Here is a 20,792-nt window from a genome sequence, read left to right as displayed (position 1 = left end):
TAGGAGATGAAAGAGAAGATAGAGAATACCCAAGTGGTAAACACTACAAAAACAAATCACAATGAATTGAATCAATATGTATTGAAAGAACCTAGAATCTTTGCACTACTCAGAAACAATCTCTAGGTATTAGTCCTCCTGGAGCTCCTTTGTAGACCAAAAACGTGGATCAGAAAAATCAGCTCTTTCTCTGCTGCCTGGAACCCAAATTTGATGGCTCCGTTGGCTCCGAAAGGGGGGTAAACTTCAGGACACCTACTCACGGATCTCTCAGATCACTCCTTCTTCTTCTTTTAGTTCAATCTGTAGTTTTCAGCCTGTTTACAGCCATTGCGACGTGCGTGATTTCGTCAATCTGTCTTTTTTATGAAAAATCTCCTAACTGGCTGAAAAAGCAACTTGCTTTTTGCATGCCATCCTAATCTAGAAGCTTTTTTAACTTTTTTGGATTTTTACAATAAATAATATCAAATATAGGCTAAAATTATCCAAAAATCTAGTATTTTTGGATAATCCATGCAACTCACACTAATACTAATGACTCAGATCACATTGACTCTCTTGATTAATAAGAAGTCGGATGATGATGCATTCCATACTTTTTCACATTGTGTCCTCATAACATCACGACAACGTGCATCACATAAATGATTGGACCACCATGGCAGCACATGTGTATGACCCAAGGTAGTTTCTCTTACCTAATTCTACCGTCACAACAAAAACTTAAGCAACATAGTTCTCCTTACTCTCCCATTCCTTTCTTGTGTTTCTATAGCGTACAAGAGTTGATGACTCTGTCAATATGTGAGATGAAAGAAGAGGATATAGATGCACAAGCTCTTTTCTGGACAAAGATGAATGAGGTGATGGAGAAGTGTGGACACCCAAGCGTTGATTTTCAAGGATTCATGGTAGACGAGGCAGCTGCCAATTGGAGGACCATCCACACAGTGTTCAATGGTGGTCCAAACAACGTAATGCAAGGAAGGGAAAGATCTTGCTTATTTCATTGGGAACAAAGTCTCCAAATACACACATCATAGTATGTGCACAAGAGTTTTCAAGATGAGCATAAGTGCTTGTGCTGCATGTGGAGGTGTACAGTCATGAAAGATGACACAACAATGAAATATTGATTCATTCGGGCTTGGTGGGCCTCAGGGAAAGTTACAGATTGCAACATACCAGCAATGGATTGTTGGCTTAGTTGGTGGCATATCAGATATCCACATTGGAGGCAACACTTTGTCGAGTAAGACTAGTTCATAATATTAGGATGTGACATGTGGTGCATTTGTTTTCTCACGCCCCATACCTTCTCGTGCTATATTTTTGTCCAAGTGATGGAGGACATTGCTCATATGCCAATCATGAGCTTGGCAGAGCCAATGCATGCAAGTTGGTTGGCAAGGGAGGGATTCAAGGGATCTATAAGCTTGTACGATGCATGTGTCAGTGATTTGGCTAGTGATTTGGCCAACACTCTACTAGAGAGTACAAAATGACATGCATTCATTGGTGGAAAGTTCCATGGTGTAGGACCTAGTGCAGAGAAGCTTTTGAGTCGACTACAACAAGGAATTAGCCCCACACCTCGAGCAATGGTAAGGATGGTTGAGGAGTTGGCAAGAGGAATTGAATTGCATAAACGTCTTGATTTTCAAGGGGACAATGTAACTGTAGTAAGAAAATACAAGGTTGATGGAAAAGTGGGGTGCAAGGAAGCCAATGCCTCTTACAGGCATGAGTATGTGACCGAAAACATACCTAGAAGAAAGTGTACAAGAAAACTAAACTTTGAGGACCCTTTGCCTTCCGACCAATCAAGGGAAATATCACCAAATTGTTCAGAGGAAATGGTGGTTGAGAGAGTCCTTCATGACACTGTTTGGGCTAAGGATTCCAGCTCACAGTTGTGTATAATGTCAAGGATGGTTGGGAGCTAGAGAGGGAAAATGAAAAAAACCTATAAAAAATACGTCACATGGGGTGCTTGCACCTTTATTTTGGGGCATCATGGAGTGGTCTAGCTTAAGAGGAGAAGCTAGCAATCAACATGGAATGTGGCGCAAGTTCATGTGGTTTTGTAATGATAGTGTGGACCATACATGGAACTTTTGTTCTTCCATTCAACATGCACCGCCCAAGGTTCCACAAGTATGGCCGGTGGCATGAGGCACTAATTTGACCGTAGAAGAAATCCACATGTTGGAGAGTGTTGGGTTTGTTTTACAAAAGGCGGCACAAGAGGTGGATGTTAACGAGGGCTCATATAGATATCGAAGAGGTGTTTCATAGGCTGCAGGGAAAAGGATAGACTTGTTGGCTCTAGATGCAACTGTGAAGGGACAGACAGTGGTGAAGGCCTTGAAGCATGAGGTTTTCAAACTAGAGACAGCTAAGTCAAGTGTCATGCATGAGTGTTATGATGTGCACATTGCAAAGAATCCAACATGCAATTGCCGAGATTTCATGGACCGTGATGTAGTAATGGTCAAGTCCACATAGGCCATGCTATCGCCACCTAATTTCTTGAAGGTTGGTTCCTTTCTAGTGCCTTCACTAAAATGCTATTAAATACTAGTTCACATAGGCCATGCTATAACCATTCGATCTTCAATATTAGACCCCTTCAAGAAGGTTGGTTCCTCCTCGTTTGGAGACATTACTCAACTTTACACTTGTAGCATATGCAAGTATATGAGGGATGGGCATTTGAGTAACCTCAAACAACTAATTGTCATTTAGATTTTTGGAAAATTGCTACTAGTTAGAACTTGATCCATTCTAACTTGAATTTCTCTAGTCAATCTTTGTTGACTATGGTCCAAAGCCTTTTGGTAAGCATGAACACCTACCTTCAACAGTTCAGGGGCCAACACAAACTTGTATTATGAGTGCATATTCTTTAATTATTTTATGCTTAATATATTAAAATATATTTAAAATTATAAAAATAAAAATAAAAAATAGAAACTCAAAAGGCTTCGTTCATTTTTTTACAAGATCAATATTTTCTTTAAATTTATTATAATGCATTAATTGATGCATCTATTACCAATTAACTATCTTATGACCACAATATAGAACAACAATGATACTGGTCTACATTGATCTATATGATGAAGTTGCATTACCAAAAGAAACACATCGACTCAAAAAGAGAAAGAGCATATCAAATAGAAAACACAAATATAAAAAGAAAAAAAATCTTATAAACATATAATATCCAAAATAAAACATGACTCCCAAGCATGAAGGTATACTTTGTGAAACAAAAACGCTATCAAGATATTATTCATTCAAAAAATGTCCCTCATTAGCTAAAATCATAAGTATACACATCTCTATGAAATCATCCCAATATGTGTCACAATAGGTGTGACTATATGCATTGCTATTTGCGATATACATAGCGATATATATTGCGATACAATTTGCGAAAATAGCGATGTGTGGAGGTTTGTTTGTGATGCTAATAGGGATGGTTATAGATGATTTTTTTGGGATAGCATGGCATAAAACCCTGCCACCCTTCCAGCTACATATTGTATTGAAAAATATTTGATAAGTCATGTATAGGTTGAGTATACAACTATTGTCCAAGCACATGCATTGTGAGATTGTAGAAAAAAATGTTTGTTGATTAAATTTTCAAATAAGTACAACATCAACAAATGATATCTCATAAAACTACATTGGTTGATGGGGAGAATAAATAAAAAATAGATAGATGTATCAATAAATATCACCCACATATGTAATATATGATAAGCTAATGAATGCTTGATGGAATATTTTGTATACCATGAGGTTTGGGCCTATTCCCCATGTACGTGTATCAAGGGGATCACTCACCCCTTTGGGACCCCCATGCATGTGTACTAAGAGGGTTTCTCACCTCATTTGGACACCCCCCCCTTTCCCCCTCTTAGCATAGCTAGCCTCAAACCCCATGGACTAAATGCATGTAATAACTCATTGGTGCACAGATCAGATGCCGTAAGCGCACGTAGTGAGCATCGGAAGGTCCCCAAGAACAAAAGAACTCTACTTTTTGCACAAAACTTAAGGTAGAAAGCATGCATGACATGAACAAGAGACCGATTGGGTGCAATCTCCCCCCATGCCTTGTGTGAGCGCTCCACAAAGCATGTATTTTATGTATTAATAATCTTCAAGCTCAAATAATAGCCCAAATTACAAAATAGCATGCTTTTGGCTTTTGAGTTTGCTTTAGTGCCAAATAGAAATAAAACTAATGGGTGGGCGCCCAAGAAGTCAGGCATACCCAATACAATGTCCAAATACAAATATCATAATCATGCGCCCATATGCATACAAAAATAATAAATAAATATCCAACGCCTTAATAAATAGGCGTGACAAAATATAGGTGCCATGCCTAAGGTATGCACCCATCAAAATATAGATGATAACTCGAATATATGCTATCCTCCAATGCTTTCCTCCGCCACTGCTGCTATCTCTACACATCAACTGAAGCATTCACAATCGTTAGTAAAATAACACAATTAAATCGACAAAAGTGAATACCTAGCAGTCTTCAGCTACATAAATAAATAAATTAGTTAGAAATCAATCCTAACCTTAATTTATCACGAGTGCGCACTCTAAACTCATAAACGTTTATTAATTTAATATGTATTTTGCGGAATCACCCGCTATGGAATCACCCATGTACACACTAAATTAACGAAACGCTCGAAAAGGATAGGCATCCCCATCAACTTCTCGCACAAAGAATCCACTTTGTGTATGAGTCCCGATAATAAAAGTTTACAGAATCCATCGTAAAACCTCACGGAATCCATCGTGGCATAGAATCCACCGTGAAATATGCCTCCTGGCATCATACCCCGGGGTGGGATAGCAATTTTCCTCAATTGCTATTAGCTCAATGTGGAGCTAACAGAGTGGAGAAAGCATTAAAGTTTCTAGCGTGCATCCATTGGGCCTCTTCAACAGCATGGTTTTTAAACTTGACCAAATATCTAGAATATCTACGGCCAGTTCTAGTGGTCATAAAGTCAGTATTTATAATAGCTTCAAGTTTAAGGATTTCAGTCTCTTCATCTAACAAAGGTGGGTTTTCATAGACAGGGTGTACATGTAATTGGCCTCTAAAGGGTCGTAATAAATTAATATGAAAGGTGTTGTGAATTTTCCAATGTGGTGGTAGTTCTAACTTAAATGCATTGTCATTGATTTTGTGAATGATCTTAAATGGTCCATAGAATCTAAGTGCTAATTTCACAACTGGGTGTACACTTTGTAATCTACATTTCTCTATTATTAACCAAACATACTCATCAACTTTGAAATTCATGGCCTGTCTTTTCTTATTTGCTTGCTTTGTATATGATTGCTGGGCTTTGGCAATCATATATTTAACTTCATAAAAAATAGTAGCGTGCATGTTAGCAATATCATCAGCACTCTGAATTTTATTTGATAAAGATGCAACAGGTGTAGACAATCTATAACCATAAATCACTTCAAACGGTGCTTTCTTTGTAGCTGTGTGTGGAGTATTATTATATGCAAACTGAAGCAAATGTAGATGTGTATCCCATGTATGTGGTTTTGAAATAGTGTAAGCACGTAAAAGATCTAAAATAGTACTGTTAGTAGCTTCTGTTTGACCATTAGTTTCAGGATGAAATGCAGATGAAAAATCAATCTTTGTTCCTAAGTTAGCAAACAAAGTAATCCAAAAATTATTACAGAATCTAGAATCACGGTCAGAAATAATAACTTTTGGTAAACCATGATTAGTGAAAACAGTTTTTAAAAACAATTGTGCTGCCTGAGATGCTGTGAAAGTTTTCTTGCATGGAATGAAATATGCTTGTTTACTAAACCTGTCTACAACAGTCCAAATCATATCATGGTTAGCTTTAGTGTTAGGTAAACCAGTAATAAAATCCATAGAAATTTGTTTCCATGGTCTTGATGAAATAGATAAAGGCATTAGTAAACCATACTGTTTACCATGATGTCTCTTAACTCTTTGACAAACTAAACATTCGGAAACAAAGTTAGATACATCAATGTCCATATGTGGCCAATAAAAATCTTTAGTCAATGTATGCAAAGTAGATAAAATACCTCTATGACCTTGATATGGAGGACAATGAATCTCATTCAAAACAAAAGATCTAAATGGAACTGTAACACATAATCTCTTTTCATAAAACATGAATCCATCATTGTAAGACAGTGAATCGATAGGAATCCAGTTATTTCCAACTAATTTATTCCAATCAGCTTGAAAAGTAATATCCTGATGATAAGTATCTTTCATAGGGGTAAGAGAATCAAATGATATGACATAAATATTATGAATGGTTGGTCTTCTACTTAAAGCATCAGCTACTACATTCTCTTTTCCTGGTTGATATTGGATAAGGGGATGAAAACTTTGAATGAAAGCTGCCCATTTGATATGTCGGTTAAATATTTGAGGTTGACTAAGGAGATGTCTAATACTTTGTTGGTCAATCTTAATCATAAAGTCAGAACCCATTAAGTAATGTTTCCATTGACGTAAGGCTTGTACAACAGCTAACAATTCTTTATCATAAGTGGAATATTTAAGTTCGGATGGTTTCAGTTTACAGCTAGAATAAGCTATGGGATGATTATCTTGCATAAGTACAGCTCCTATTCCAGATCCACTAGCATCAGTAACTACTAAAAAGAATGGTCTATTGAAATCAGGTAGTTGTAATACAAGAGCATGGGTTAATGCATGTTTCAATAAATCAAAAGATTTTTGTTGATTATCAGACCAATGATAAACAATACCTTTCTTTAAAAGTTTAGTCAAAGGCAAGGCAAGTAATGAGAAATTTCGCACAAACTTCCTGTAAAAACTAGCAAGACCTAGAAAAGAACGTAACTCATGCACATTTTTAGGTATGGGCCAGTTTAATATTGCTTCTATCTTCTTAGGGTCAATCTTAATACCTTCTGATGACACAATATGACCTAGATATTCAATTTCTGTTTGAAAGAATTCACTCTTTTATGGATTAGCATACAATTGATTATCTTTCAACAACTTGAAAACTAAATATAGATGTTCATAATGCTCTTTCTCATTTTTACTGAATACTAAGATATCATCAAAGAATACTATAACACAATGTTGATATTTTAAAAATATGCGATTCATCATTCGACTAAATGTAGCAGGTGCATTAGTCAATCCAAAAGGCATCACTAGAAATTCATAATGTCCAAATTAAGGCATCACTAGAAATTCATAATGTCCAAATTGTGTTCTAAATGCAATTTTGAATATATCAGATTTATCTAATCTCACTTGATGATAACCAGATTTAAGATCTATCTTACTGAATATAGCAGAACCTTGTAGTTTATCCATAAGATCATCTACCCTAGGAATTGGATATCTATTTTTAACTGTAATCTTATTCAGGGCACGATAATCAATGCACATGCGATAAGTATTATTATTCTTCTTTACCAATAAAACAGGTGCACCAAATGGAGAACTACTAGGTCTAATTAATCCTCTGTTTAACAATTCTTCTACTTGATTTTGAATTTCTTTCTGTTCAATCTGGTTATGCCTATATGGTGCTTTACATGGTGGTTGTATACCAGGAATTAAATCTATTTTGTGATCTTTAGGACGTGAAGGAGGTAGTCCAGGTGGTAAATCTTCAGCAAAATAATCTTTAAATTGTTCAAGAAATTATTGCCTAGGATACATATGTTTTTCTTTTGCTTGAAGTTCATTTACCCAAATTAAATAAGATTTGCTACTTTTAAGTAATGCACGTTTAGCTTGAGTACGAGTAAGCAGTGGAAAATTATTGGATGCGTGCATACCATGCAATGTAATTTGTTTTCCTTGAAAATGAATTTTAATTGAATGTGTGGAATAATCTATGTCAAGATTATGCTGACGATGCCAAGGCATACCTAGGATAATATCACTAGATTGCAAAGGTACAACTAGAAAATTCATTCTTTCAGTATATTCACCAATTTTAATTTCTAAGTCATGCACCTCTTGCGTTCCATTATATCTTGTGCCTAAGAATGCTGCTTTAATGCGATAATGCGTAGAAACAGTTTGTAATTTCAATTCTTTCACTAACTTTGCAGAAATAAAAACATGTGTACTACCATCATCAAGCAAAATAATCTTTTCTTTTCCATGTACTAAACATTTCATTGTCAACAAAGAATGTGGAGTTGGCATACTTGGTGAAATATCTGAAGGAGTAGCAATGTCGTCCTCATCTTCCGTAAAGTCAGGCATTTCCTCACGTTCTTCTTCTTCCATTGCTCCAAGATAATTGATATGGACAGGTGGTTTCTTCGATTGGCAATTAGTTGCTAGATGTCCAGGTTGATGGCATTTGTAACAAACTATAGGTTTGGCTTTAGATACATTGTTGGCAATGGCAGGAAGTCTAGGAATATTAGGATTTGGCTGTGAAAATGGCTTAGGGTTTTGATTGGTATTTGATGGCAAAGCAGGTGGTTTTGTCCAAGACTTACGGAAAGATGATGAAGGAAAACGACTTTGATTGAATCTTCTAAAATTTGAATTGAATTGCTTGGAACCATAGTTACCATTTGCTTAAAATTGTTGTGGACGCTTGTCTCTTCCTCGAATCTTGTCTTTAGTGTCATGAGCCAAAGAAATTGCATCTTCAAGGGTTGTAGGCTTGAACATATTGACTTCAGCGTAGTAATGCCCAAGTAAGCCAGACATAAACTTGTGTTTGTGAGTCACTTCAGGTACGTCTTCAAGCATTTTGGAGTTGCAGTAAGGCATTCCAAAAACGTTCGGTGTATTGAGAAAAAGGCTCACGATCTCTTTGCTATAGAAGATCCCATTGCTTTATGGCTTTTTCATGAAATTGAGAAGGAAGGAAATTCTACATAAACTTCTTTTTGAAACTCTCCCAGGTAGTGGGACAATTAATGCTCTTACGAACCACGGTCCACCAAAGAGATGCTCGATTGACTACATGATTAGTGACACATTTAATTTTGTCTTTTTCAGTGTATGTCTCTTCATGAAAGTAATCATCAAACTGACTGATAAATGCAAGGACAGTCTTTCCATCTCGAGTTCCATTGAAAGTATGGAATTTGAAATTTCTTTTACTTATCTTTGTTTCTTTGCGGATGGATTGAGCTTCGAGCGTCGCACCAATGGTACGTCAGATAAGATCTTTGGGTTGTGGTCCATCTTTGTCGGTGGTAGATCATTGCAAATTGGCCAATTGAACTTGCAAAGCTTGTCGGGCTCTTCGTTCTTCATCAAGCTGCATCATAATTAAATCCAATTTTTGTTCCATCGTAGGTTTAGGAAGATCGCCTTTAGCCATTAAATCGTCCATATTTTGTTCCGTCATCCTATAAAAATCCAAAAGACCTCACACTCTCAAAATCCAATTAGCGATATGAGCGTAGCTCAAAGTCGGGTATACAAGGCTTATAGATTTTTGTTTGGCTTTTACGGTCTTCGGCTTTTGCGGTTGCAGGATTTGTAGTCTTCGTAGAAACTGCATATGACCTTCTGCGTGTGCTAAAACTGGTTCAGCAAGTCTGCGTATGTGAACAGAGTCTTCCAGGGAACAATTTTGTAGTTGTGTGCTTTTGCGCAGGAACAATCCTTATGGGAGTTATTGGAATTAGTCTGTAATGGCTTCTGTGACTTGTTTAACCTTTGTGACTTGCAGTAATCACAAGACTTACAGAACTTGAATTATTTAGCTTGTTTAAAGCTTAAGTGACTTAAGCTTAAGAGGATTAAACTGATCGACGAATTTTGAGGAGGGGGGTAGCCGTTTTTTTTGCGCCGAAATTCACGCTAATGTGCCGCCTGTTCAGAATTCGTCAATTTTTATGAAGCTTAAGCTTTATAATAAGCTTTTTAAGCTTTTAGCTAAATCTTCTAAACTTCTTGGCTATGAAGTAAAGCTTACTATACTGTGGAAAAATGACTTATAAAGGGAGATGTAGGAGTGGTCCTCCGCTTCCTCAGGCCGGTCCTTCGCGATTAGAGGTTGTAGACAGAGGTTCTTGACTGTCAGGAATCCACCCGTATCGACCGTTGGTGATGAAACTCACTGTAGAGCTCAATCGTTCCAGGAGCTCCGCCTTCGCGCAAGATGGGTAGCGATTGGAAGCTCTCGATCTCAGCTTCGCTCTGATACCACTGGTGCACAGATCAGATGCCGTAAGCGCGCGTAGTGAGCGTTGGAAGGTCCCCAAGAACAAAAGAACTCTACTTTTTGCACAAAACTTAAGGTAGAAAGCATGCATGACATGAACAAGAGACCAATTGGGTGCAATCTCCCCCCATGCCTTGTGTGAGTGCTCCACAAAGCATGTATTTTATGTATTAATCATCTTTAAGCTCAAATAATAGCCCAAATTATAAAATAGCACGCTTTTGGCTTTTGATTTTGCTTTAGTACCAAATAGAAATAAAGCTAATGGGCGGGCGCCCAAGAAGTCAGGCATACCCAATACAATGTCCAAATACAAATTTCATAATCATGCGCCTATGTGCATACAAAAATAATAAATAAATATCCAACGCCTTAATAAATAGGCGCGACAAAATATAGGCGCCATGCCTAAGGTATGCACCCATCAAAATATAGATGATAACTCGAATATACCCTATCCTCCAATGCTTTCCTCTGCCACTGCTGCTATCTCTACACATCAACTGAAGCATTTACAATCGTTAGTAAAATAACACAATTAAACCGACAAAAGTGAATACCTAGCAGTCTTCAGCTATATAAATAAATCAATTAGTTAGAAATTAATCCTAACCTTAATTTATCACGAGTGTGCACTCTAAACTCATAAACGTTTATTAATTTAATATGTATTTTGTAGAATCACCCGCTATGGAATCACCCATGTACACACTAAATTAACGAAATGCCTGAAAAGGATAGGCGTCCCCATCAACTTCTCGCACAAAGAATCCACTTTGTGTATGAGCCCTGATAATAAAAGTTTACGGAATCCATCGTAAAACCTCACGGAATCCACCGTGGCACAGAATCCACCGTGAAATATGCCTCCTGGCATCACTCATTTCCTAGTGTGTACCACTATCATCATTAACCATTTTCCACTTGATCGAATGGTCAAGTCCACATAGGCCATGCTATCACCACCTAATTTCTTGAAGGTTGGTTCCTTTCTAGTGCCTTCACTAAAATGCTATTAAATACTAGTTCACATAGGCCATGCTATAACCATTCGATCTTCAATATTAGACCCCTTCAAGAAGGTTGGCTCCTCCTTGTTTGGAGACATTACTCAACTTTACACTGTAGCATATGCAAGTACATGAGGGATGGACATTTGAGTAACCTCAAACAACTAATTGTCATTTAGATTTTTGAAAAATTGCTACTAGTTAGAACTTGATCCATTCTAACTTGAATTTCTCTAGTCAATCTTTGTTGACTATGGTCCAAAGCCTTTTGGTAAGCATGAACACCTACCTTCAACAATTTAGGGGCCAACACAAACTTGTATTGAGTGCATATTCTTTAATTATTTTATGCAATCCCGATTAACAAAAGTGCATTTTTTGAAGCGTTTTTGGCCCTAATGATATAGATTGACACAATACAATGATGTACTAGAGGGTCTCACTATTAAGACTGGGAAGGACAAACCTAGCATATCTTGTGCAAATCATGTAATTTTAGTTTTGTTAGTTAATCGTCGGGGAGGTCAATCACATAAATATATGTATGTATCATGTAGATTCAACATAAAATATTTTTAAAATATAATATATATATATATTTTACATACAAAAGGGTCCCATATAAAAGGTTACTTACAGATTGAATAGAAAAAGATTATGTTTTATTAATAAAAAATCACAAATAAGGATATTTATAAATAGGCCTTGAATACATGTGATATAGAGGATATATGTATAGTGAATTACTCAAGATTGATCATCTTTAGAAAATGCAGACATGAGAGAATGCATCATATCTATCAGCGTGCACATAGCTTTGATAATTTATTTCACCATGCACTCCTCTTTATTGAATAGGATCTAGGTAGTTGCACACAATTATTAGAGCTTCAACTATTAGAGCAGCTTATTTGCGGCCAAAGTGCCTCCATCCTCCCTACCTCCTTAAAATCCATTTGTGTCCCTAGGGTGTCTCTCTTTTCTGTGATATGGTCCCATAGCAAGCTACCAATATTCTTGAAAATATGCATGCTTGATTTGTAAATGGGTCCAATATGGAAACTCGTAGAAAATTGAAAACCATCGCATTCTACTTGGAAGCGACTCTTTGTATACCATCTTCCTCTCATACTAGCTTTGGACATTCATTCATATATGAGGTTTTCTAAGAAATTCCACTCTCAACTCATGGCCCTTTGGCAAGAATGTGGTATGCTCTTGATAGACCATCTTTGTCATGGTTTGCGACCTTTGGGAGAGTCAGTCCACACAACAGACATGCATGGTAACCCAATGTGACTAGGCCTATTAAAATATCTATATCTAGTCAATATAAACATAACTGAGCCATGCAAGTTACCAACAATGAGAACATAAGCAAGTTTACTTGAGTACTCATTGAATCTTGGAAAGTCATGTATAGTCTATATAAGAATGGCTCATATGTTACTGGATCATCTCCTAATATGCTTGCTCATGTCTTTCATAGTAATCTCCTTCTCCCACAATGGATGGAGATAGATGTCCATATTCTTGGCTTTGTAGTGCCCACTAGGAATGAGCAAGCTAAGGATTAGATGTCCCTTCTTTGTAGAAAGCTATGGTGGAATGTTGTAGTTCATAAGGACTACTGGCCACACAATGTAAGAAGTCAAGTGGCGTCCACATGGATTCATGTCATCCATAGCAAGATTGAGCCAAAGATTTCTTGGTTCTCATGCAAATCTTGGAAAGGTAGAGTCAATGTGACCCCATGCTTGTGTTGTGAGTTCATTGATATTTATTGGATTCTATCTATGACCTATTTTGCACATGCCACGTTGTCATACTCACCATGCCTATTGTGTGAAACATGTGATGGATGTATAATATAAGTGGAAAGTATTTGAGAATCTTCTAAGAGACGGTTTACCCCTATAGATCTTGGCGATAACCTATGAGCACCACACTTCGGACATGTCCTCATGGACTTGTAATCTCCTTAAAAGAGCACATAATCATTGATACATGCATGGATACTATTATAATCCATGCCAAGCTTTTGCAACACTTGTTGCACATTATTAGGAGACTCGAGCATTGTGTTTTCAAATGGTACTATATGTGACATTTTAAGATCCTTAAAAACATCCAAATACCTTTGAAGAAATAAAAAGTCGTTCTTATGTATACATCAAGACCAAGGAGTGTAATATGTACTTGAATAAGTTGATCACACTTGCATCGCTCCATTTGCACTTTGCCTATATACCTAGGAGCGCAATGACTTAAGCGATATATTCGACACCTGTCATATAATGGTATGGATGCCTCCTCTCTTAATGGATCCGATGATCTTGTATCCATGGTAGTAATGCATCGATCATAGCCTCGATCATAGGCTCCAACATTTAAGAAAGGCCCGCACACTCCCCAATGTCTTCTAGTATTGAGAGTGCAGTTGTTGGCGAAGTATTCTCTAATGGGTTTATCGGCTTATGTGCTCCTTCCACTATATGGCCACAAACTCTTTTTACAGATTATAATAGTTGCATTGCTTGAGATGGACTAGCACCTCTCTATAGACATTTGTAGGCCATATTAATATTATTGAAGTTTCTTTTAACTAGATTTTGATTGCAAAGTATGAATGAATAGACACTTTGATCACTGTTAACTCAAAGTCTAAGATTGCTTGATCGATGATTTTTGATTTAAACTTGCAAAAATATCGCATGTGGTCTATAGACAAGTGATATTTTCATTGAATTGCAAGCTTACATTGAGTGTATGGACAATAGACATGTTGATTGAGATATGCCTCTCCATCTTGAATGTCACAATCCTTATCACTGTCCATTTTATCTATGTCATGGTAGATAATATACTTCTCTCTCTCTCTCTCTCTCCCTTCTTATCTTTATTTCTCCTCTTACCATCTCTCTTTGTTTCTTTCCTCTCCTCCCTCTCTTTATATCTCTCTTTGTTTCTTTCCTCTCCTCCCTCTCTTTATATCTCTCTTCTCCCCCTTTCTTTGCATGTTTATTTCTCTCTCTTCCCATCTCTCTTTGTTTCTCTCTCTCCTCCCTTCCCTCTTTTTATCTATTTTCTCCTCTTTCTTTGTTTCTCTCGCTCTATTTTTAATTTTTAATTTTTAATTAATTTTTACTCATTTTTATTTTTCTTGATCCCTCTATTTTTATTTTTCTCTCTCCTCTTTATATTTCTTATTATTTTCCCTCCTCTCTTTTCCTTTACATCTTTATTTCTCCCTCCCTCCCTCTCCCCTCTTTTTTGTTTTTCTCTCCTCTCTATTTTTCTATTTTCCCCATCTTCCTCCCTTCGTATCTTTATTTTTGCCCCCTTTTCTCTTTGTTTCTCTTCTTCCTTTCTATTTCTCTCTCTCTCTCTCTCTCTCTCTCTCCTTGCATATTTATTTTTCTCTCCCTCCCTCCCTCCCTCCCCCCTCTCTCTCTCTCTTTGTTTCTCCTCCCTCCCTCTCTTTATTTTTTAAATGTTCATTCCTTTTTTTTTCTTTTTCTCCATCCCTCTATTTCTTTATTTTTTTTCTCCATCCCTCTATTTCTTTATTTTCCCCCCCTCTACATTTCAATTTCTCTCCTCCTTATCTCTTTGTTTCTACTTCTTTTTCTCCATTCCTCCATCTCTCTATTTTTCTCTCTTCCCCTGTCTCTCTGCCTCTTTGTTTCTCTAGCCCCTAATACCTCCCTCCCTCCCTCTCTTTGATCTCTCTGTATTTTTCTCTCTCCCCCTCTTTTTCTTTGTCTCTCTCTCTCCTCCCTCCCTCTCTTTCTTTCCCTCCATATTAGTAACATAAGTAATACACAAATGAAGGATAGTGTGATGATTGTTGTCATGAAGTCATAACTTATATGTAATATTAAAAAGGTAAAGAACAAATTCTCTCACCTTTTTTTTGACTTCTTAGATTCTAGTTAGCTATGCAAGGATCACAAGCTTGCTATTAAATGAAAGAAAAACAAGATTTACATAAGTATTTTTTATGCTCCGTGAAAGTGGAACCACTATGGTAGCTTTTTTGGTAATGGTGTTGAACATGATAACATGAGTAATATAAGTAATTCCATGAAGGATAATGTGATCATAGATGATTGTTGTTATAAAGCCATAACTCTATAATATTAAATAGGTAAAGGACAAATTCTCTCAACTTTCTTGACTTTTTAGGTATGATACTTCTACTTGAGCTATGCAAGTATCACAAGCTTGATACTAAATGAAGTAAAAAATATATTGGTATTTGGGAAAATGCGCCAAAAGGATACACACATCTTTAAAACATCTAGGTTGGTTTCGATGTTGTTTCTACCTTTCCTATGATGATTGAAAGTGTTGTATTTATTTGTGGTGTTGAATTTCTTCCCGTTATTGTTAAGAGTGATACTATGGTTCACTCATTTTGAGTTGTCAAGATTACCTCAAACTCTTTAATTTACAACCTCTTAACATGCTTCATGAATTAGAAACTACCCAAGGTAAAGCTTACAATGGAGAAACACAACCAATCACAAAAGAAAGAATATAAGAACTAATCATGCCCATTTATGATATAAAAGAAGCTAATGGGAGGCTAATTAACTTCGCTATCGTAGACCAAAACTACCCTACTCGCTAATTGTATTCGTTTTTTGTAAAGTCGTTTTTCATATGACAGTATCGTTATGCGAATTTGTGCTTAAGAAACAATAGCATTGGAAAAGAAGCAATGCAAAAGACTTAGATTTAAAAGCATTAACTTCAATAAACGATGCTTGATGCTTAGTTTGCTGTCGTCAAATTTCTACGAAAATATTTCACACTCGCATAAGAGTCGTACGCATGTGGTCGATCCATAGAAATCTATAGAAGTGGCCTAGCGCAAATTGCTCCTTCCCCTATTTTACTCATTCATCTTCAGATCACCTTTGCTTCTTGCATCACATGCGCAAGTTACATCCAGATTATGCAAAATTTGAAGAGAAGCCGAATGAAAAGAATCGATAACCTCATCCATGATTCTAAAGAGTAGGCACGTGAATAGCGAGCTGCCAGCTTCTTTACTAGGGATTATTAGCACCATGCTAGATTTTGAGCAGCACGTAGTGTACCTATTGTAGCTCTGCCAGCCTGCCCTCTCGAAAAATGAAAAAGAGGGGGAGGTGATTTTTAGAACGTGGATCGTGATCCCAGCGACCATTCTCTCGAAAAGAACATCGAAGTCTAGATCCGGTCATTGAGGAGGAAGGGGAGGCACTGACCCTGACGCCGGGATCTCTCTTCGATACAGTTTTATAAAATAAAAGTCAAGTCGCGCAGCGCGACGTGGCTGACGATATTACGCGAATGCCAATATTGACGAGGTAAATGACGAGTGTGCGGAACCCGGATCAGGGAATATAAGTACGAGCGCTGGGAGTGTATCGACAGAGCTGAAGCTCATCGTGTAAGTACTCTAACTGTGAGAAAAGAGAGAGTCAGTAGTCTTACTGTGCCCTAGGAGCAGCCGTCAGTATCACCATGGCGAGTAGCGGGTGGGTGCTAGGACTGCTGATGGTGATGATGATGGCGAGGATGGGCACGGCAGGGCACGATCATTACCATGGTCATCATCGTCATCATGAGCAAAGTTATCATAATGCCTCTGGCGCGTCGAAAGTGGAAAAGACGACGTCGGCGATTAACTGCACGGCGGACGAGCCATATGTGGCCCCGCCACGGTTCAAGGCATGCCGGATACAGTACTACGTGCAGGTGCTGCAGGGCGACCCGAGCCTCAACCAGATGCTGTTCCCGCCTCTCAACGCCAGCTACACGGGACTGTTCGGGCACGGGGAACTCTTCGCCTTCAATGTCACGTCCGGGCCCGAGCGTAACTCCACCCTTTTGGGCTCCGCCCGGGGGTTCACCATCGATTCCAGCTACAGCCTCGTGGCGGGCAGTCTCCGCCTCATCGAGGTGGAGTACATCGCCTACGATGACGGCTACTTCAAGGGCACTTTCCAGATCCAGGGAGAGATCAAGGCCCTGGCCACCAACGAGGTTGCCATCATCGGCGGCACCGGGAGCTTCCGCGGCGCCCGCGGATATGCTTTCATCTCCCGCCTCCTCGTCGACGGCGACTACCGCCTTTTCCACCACGACGTCCGCTTCCTCCGCTAGTTGTACAAAGTGTAGGATGCAGCCTAGTACGTACGGTAACTCGCAATCCTCCCGCCCACCCGCCCTTCTCGTCTCTCTTTCTCATTTTTCTTTAGTAATTCCTCTCTCTCGCTGATCTCTCTCTCTCTCGCTCCCGCATTCAATTCAGCCGGTTTATGGGTTCATTCTCCGCTGCTCCCTGAATCGTTAACATAATTTGTCATTGTTAGTTGCAAACTTAGTTTCAAACAAAAACTGAATTCGTAAGATTTGTGATCCGGAACGCAAGAGCAACTTACATGCTTACATATTACGACCACTTAACCAGTGCTATGGTTAGCGAACCGTCGGTAAATGTTTTGGAGCTAGTGCTCCATGCACACCAAGATAGATATGGTTGGAAATAGTAACGCTTGCAATAATAGCCCCAACGCTGCAGCATCCAATAACAAGATACCATCCTCGTTTATTTCTATAGCACAACACCAACACTATCCTAGCTTCCTATGCCACAACACCACATTAATAAATCTCTAGTTGTTCGAGTCCAAAAGTGACACGTAATAGAAACAATGGTAACTTTTATTCCATGAGTATATATTGCAAGCCAATTACATCCAAATAAAAAACACAAGCAAGTCTATGAGGTCATTGAATCAAGCTAAGGTCTATAACTAACTCACACACATAGCCTGGAAGTGTGTTGTCCTAACTTCTAAGCTCTCCATAGAATGCATCAACTTATGATCGAAAACTTTCAAGTGGGTTACATCCTAGCCCAATAGATTAGAGCACTTAAAAAACATGCTTTGTGCATTGTGTTTTTAATTGGGTAGAACTTCTTTCATAAGCCATGTCACTCATTCACTTAGACATCCAGTAAATCTTTGGGATGTCACACATCCTTTCTACCTTGAACCTTACCAACTTTATGGTATCTAGGAAATTGTTCCTAAGAAACATCCGTCACATCCATATCCTTGTACATTGTGAGTGTAAAAACACATTCGTACATATCAGGCTTGATCATATTAACAAGCAATGGTTTTTGAGCTTATTTTCAATGCAATGCACAAGATGTTTGTGGCTATTCTTTTGGATGAGAAAATGAATTTTAGTCTAAATGTGCAAAAATACCATAATAATTGTTACAATTGATAGAAAATAACCCACTAGATATACTCAAATGACCTTCAACGGTTGAGTTGAGTGTACATCATATTGCTACATTTGGGCATTGGATAAGCAAGTCATGTCATATTTTAATTTTCTACCTCCAAAGTAGTTTTGGTGGAAAAAATTCATTGAATTGGTTCTTTTCTAAAGGGCTTCTTTTGAGTTGAGTGTACATCATATTGCTACATTTGGGCATTGGATAAGCAAGTCATGGCATATTTGAATTTTCTACCTCCAAGGTAGTTTTGGTGGAAAAAGTTCAATGGATGGTTTTCCAAAGGGCTTCTTTTGAGAAACCTATGCTAAGCTCATCATAAACTATGCATGAGGAGACCCACTCCAAAATCATGTATATTTCATGAAATATAAACATAACCATTTTCGTACCTATATACATGATTTAACTTGTAATTTTCACCTTCATTTAAACAATAACTTAAACGTGCTTCATTCTACAATTTTCACACAGTGTTTCACAGGATTATAAATATGTTTTGGATTTTTAAAAACTAAGGAGTTGTTGGTCACTACAAACCTATGACTGTAATCATGGTTCAACAACCAATAGTTGCTTGCCTGCACCTTAGCTTGAGTGTCAACTTTACAAATTGAATGTGCATATTAAGAAAATATTAGACATATCAACATAAATGTGACATAATTAAATATATTCAATAAAAATGACCAAGAGTAGCTGTATTATTTGAAATATATTAAAGATGTATACGTGATTTTAAAGCTGGTTAGCATGGCTTCTACTATCTAACATGCTACTACTATATACATCAAAGCTCACATATCCTATGACTAGCTATCACCACCACCCCACCTTTTGTAGTATCACTCATCATCCTCATCACCACCATTGTTGCCCTGATTGTGGTGCTCCTCATTTGATCTATATCACCCCTTGCTTTGTTCCCTCCCTCTCTTGTAGCTGCCTAATCTCATTGTGATGCCAGGAGGCATATTCCACGGTGGATTCCGTGAGGTTTTACGGTGGATTCCGTAAACTTAGATGACTGGGGCTCATACACAAAGAGGATTCTTTGTGCGAGAAGTTGATGGGGACGCCTGTCCTTTTCGAGCGTTTCATTAATTTAGTGTGTACATGGGTGATTCCATACGGGTGATTCCGCAAAATGCATATTAAATTAATAAACGTTTATGAGTTTAGAGTGCGCACTCGTAATAAATTAAGGTTAGGATTTATTTCTAACCAGTTGATTTATTTATGTAGCTGAAGATTGCTAGGTATTCACTTTTGTTGGTTTAATTGTATTATTTTACTAACGATTGTGAATGCTTTAGTTGATGTGTAGAGATAGCAGCAGTGGCGGAGGAAAGCATTGGAGTTTAGCGAGTATTCGACCTTTGGATTATATTTTGATAGGCGCCACGCCTATATTTTGTTATGTCTATTGAGACATTGATTATTGATTATTATTTTGTATGCGCCTATGCGCCCGGATATGTTATTTCTATTTGGACATTGAGATTGGGCGTGCCAGACTCTATGGGCACCGTCCATTAGCTTTATTTTCCTATTTTTGTAGAAAGCAAACTCAAAAGCTAAAAGCTTGTTATATTTTTGTAATTGGGCTATTATTGAGCATGAAGATTGGAAATATACATTAAATACATGCTTTGTGAAGCGCTCACACAAGGCATGGGGGAGATTGAACCCAATTTGTCTCTTGCCTCTTGTCGTGCATGCTTTTACATTGTTTTTTGTGCAAAAAGGTAGAGTTCATTGTTCTTGGGGACCTTCAGGGATTCACTACGTGAGCTATCTGCGTCCGATCTGCGCACCAGTGGTATCAGAGCGGAGCAGAGATCAAGAGCTTCCAATCGCTACCAATCTCGGGCGAAGGCGGAGCTCCAGGAACAAACGGGCTCTACAGTCAATCTCATCGCGAACCATCGATACAGGCAGACTTCTGGCGATCAAGAACCCGTGTTTCCACTGTCAGATCGCGAAGGACCAGGCTCTGCAGGCGGAGGACCACGCATACATCTCCTTCATCAAGTCGTTGAAAACAGTGAGAAAAATTCTTAATCTTCTTAATCAAAAGCTTAATTATCAAGCTTTATAAGCTTAAAGGAAGCTTAGTGCTTCAAAATTCACCTCGGCGTGTCAGAGTGTGGCCCCGAAAAATCCACGCGATCAAAAACGGCCCCCCCACGAAAATTGACGCCGCCTGCTAGTCCACCA

General features: G+C 38.1%; 1 protein-coding gene across 2 annotated transcripts; it reads left to right on the top strand.

The window, feature by feature from the left end:
- Positions 1 to 16,672: 16,672 nt before the first annotated feature.
- Positions 16,673 to 20,218, top strand: LOC148009255 (pterocarpan synthase 1-like). 2 transcript variants are annotated; one of them, XM_087673628.1, is made up of 2 exons: positions 16,673 to 17,457; positions 19,900 to 20,218. In XM_087673628.1, exon 1 carries the CDS (start codon positions 16,781 to 16,783, stop codon positions 17,420 to 17,422), a length of 642 nt encoding a protein of 213 aa, XP_087529754.1. In that variant the 5' UTR covers positions 16,673 to 16,780; the 3' UTR covers positions 17,423 to 17,457; positions 19,900 to 20,218. The 2 variants fall into 2 exon arrangements, with proteins under 2 accessions (XP_087529754.1, XP_087529753.1); XM_087673627.1 differs by having other exon boundaries at positions 19,889 to 20,218.
- The last annotated feature ends 574 nt before the right edge of the window (positions 20,219 to 20,792 follow it).

Source organism: Lygodium microphyllum, unplaced genomic scaffold, assembly GCF_053477565.2.
Source record: "Lygodium microphyllum isolate KBCC unplaced genomic scaffold, Lygodium_microphyllum_v1.1.10 scaffold_31, whole genome shotgun sequence".
Taxonomy (NCBI): Eukaryota; Viridiplantae; Streptophyta; class Polypodiopsida; order Schizaeales; family Lygodiaceae; genus Lygodium; species Lygodium microphyllum.
Note: the sequence above shows the minus strand (reverse complement) of the source record. Positions and strands in the feature narration are given on the sequence as shown.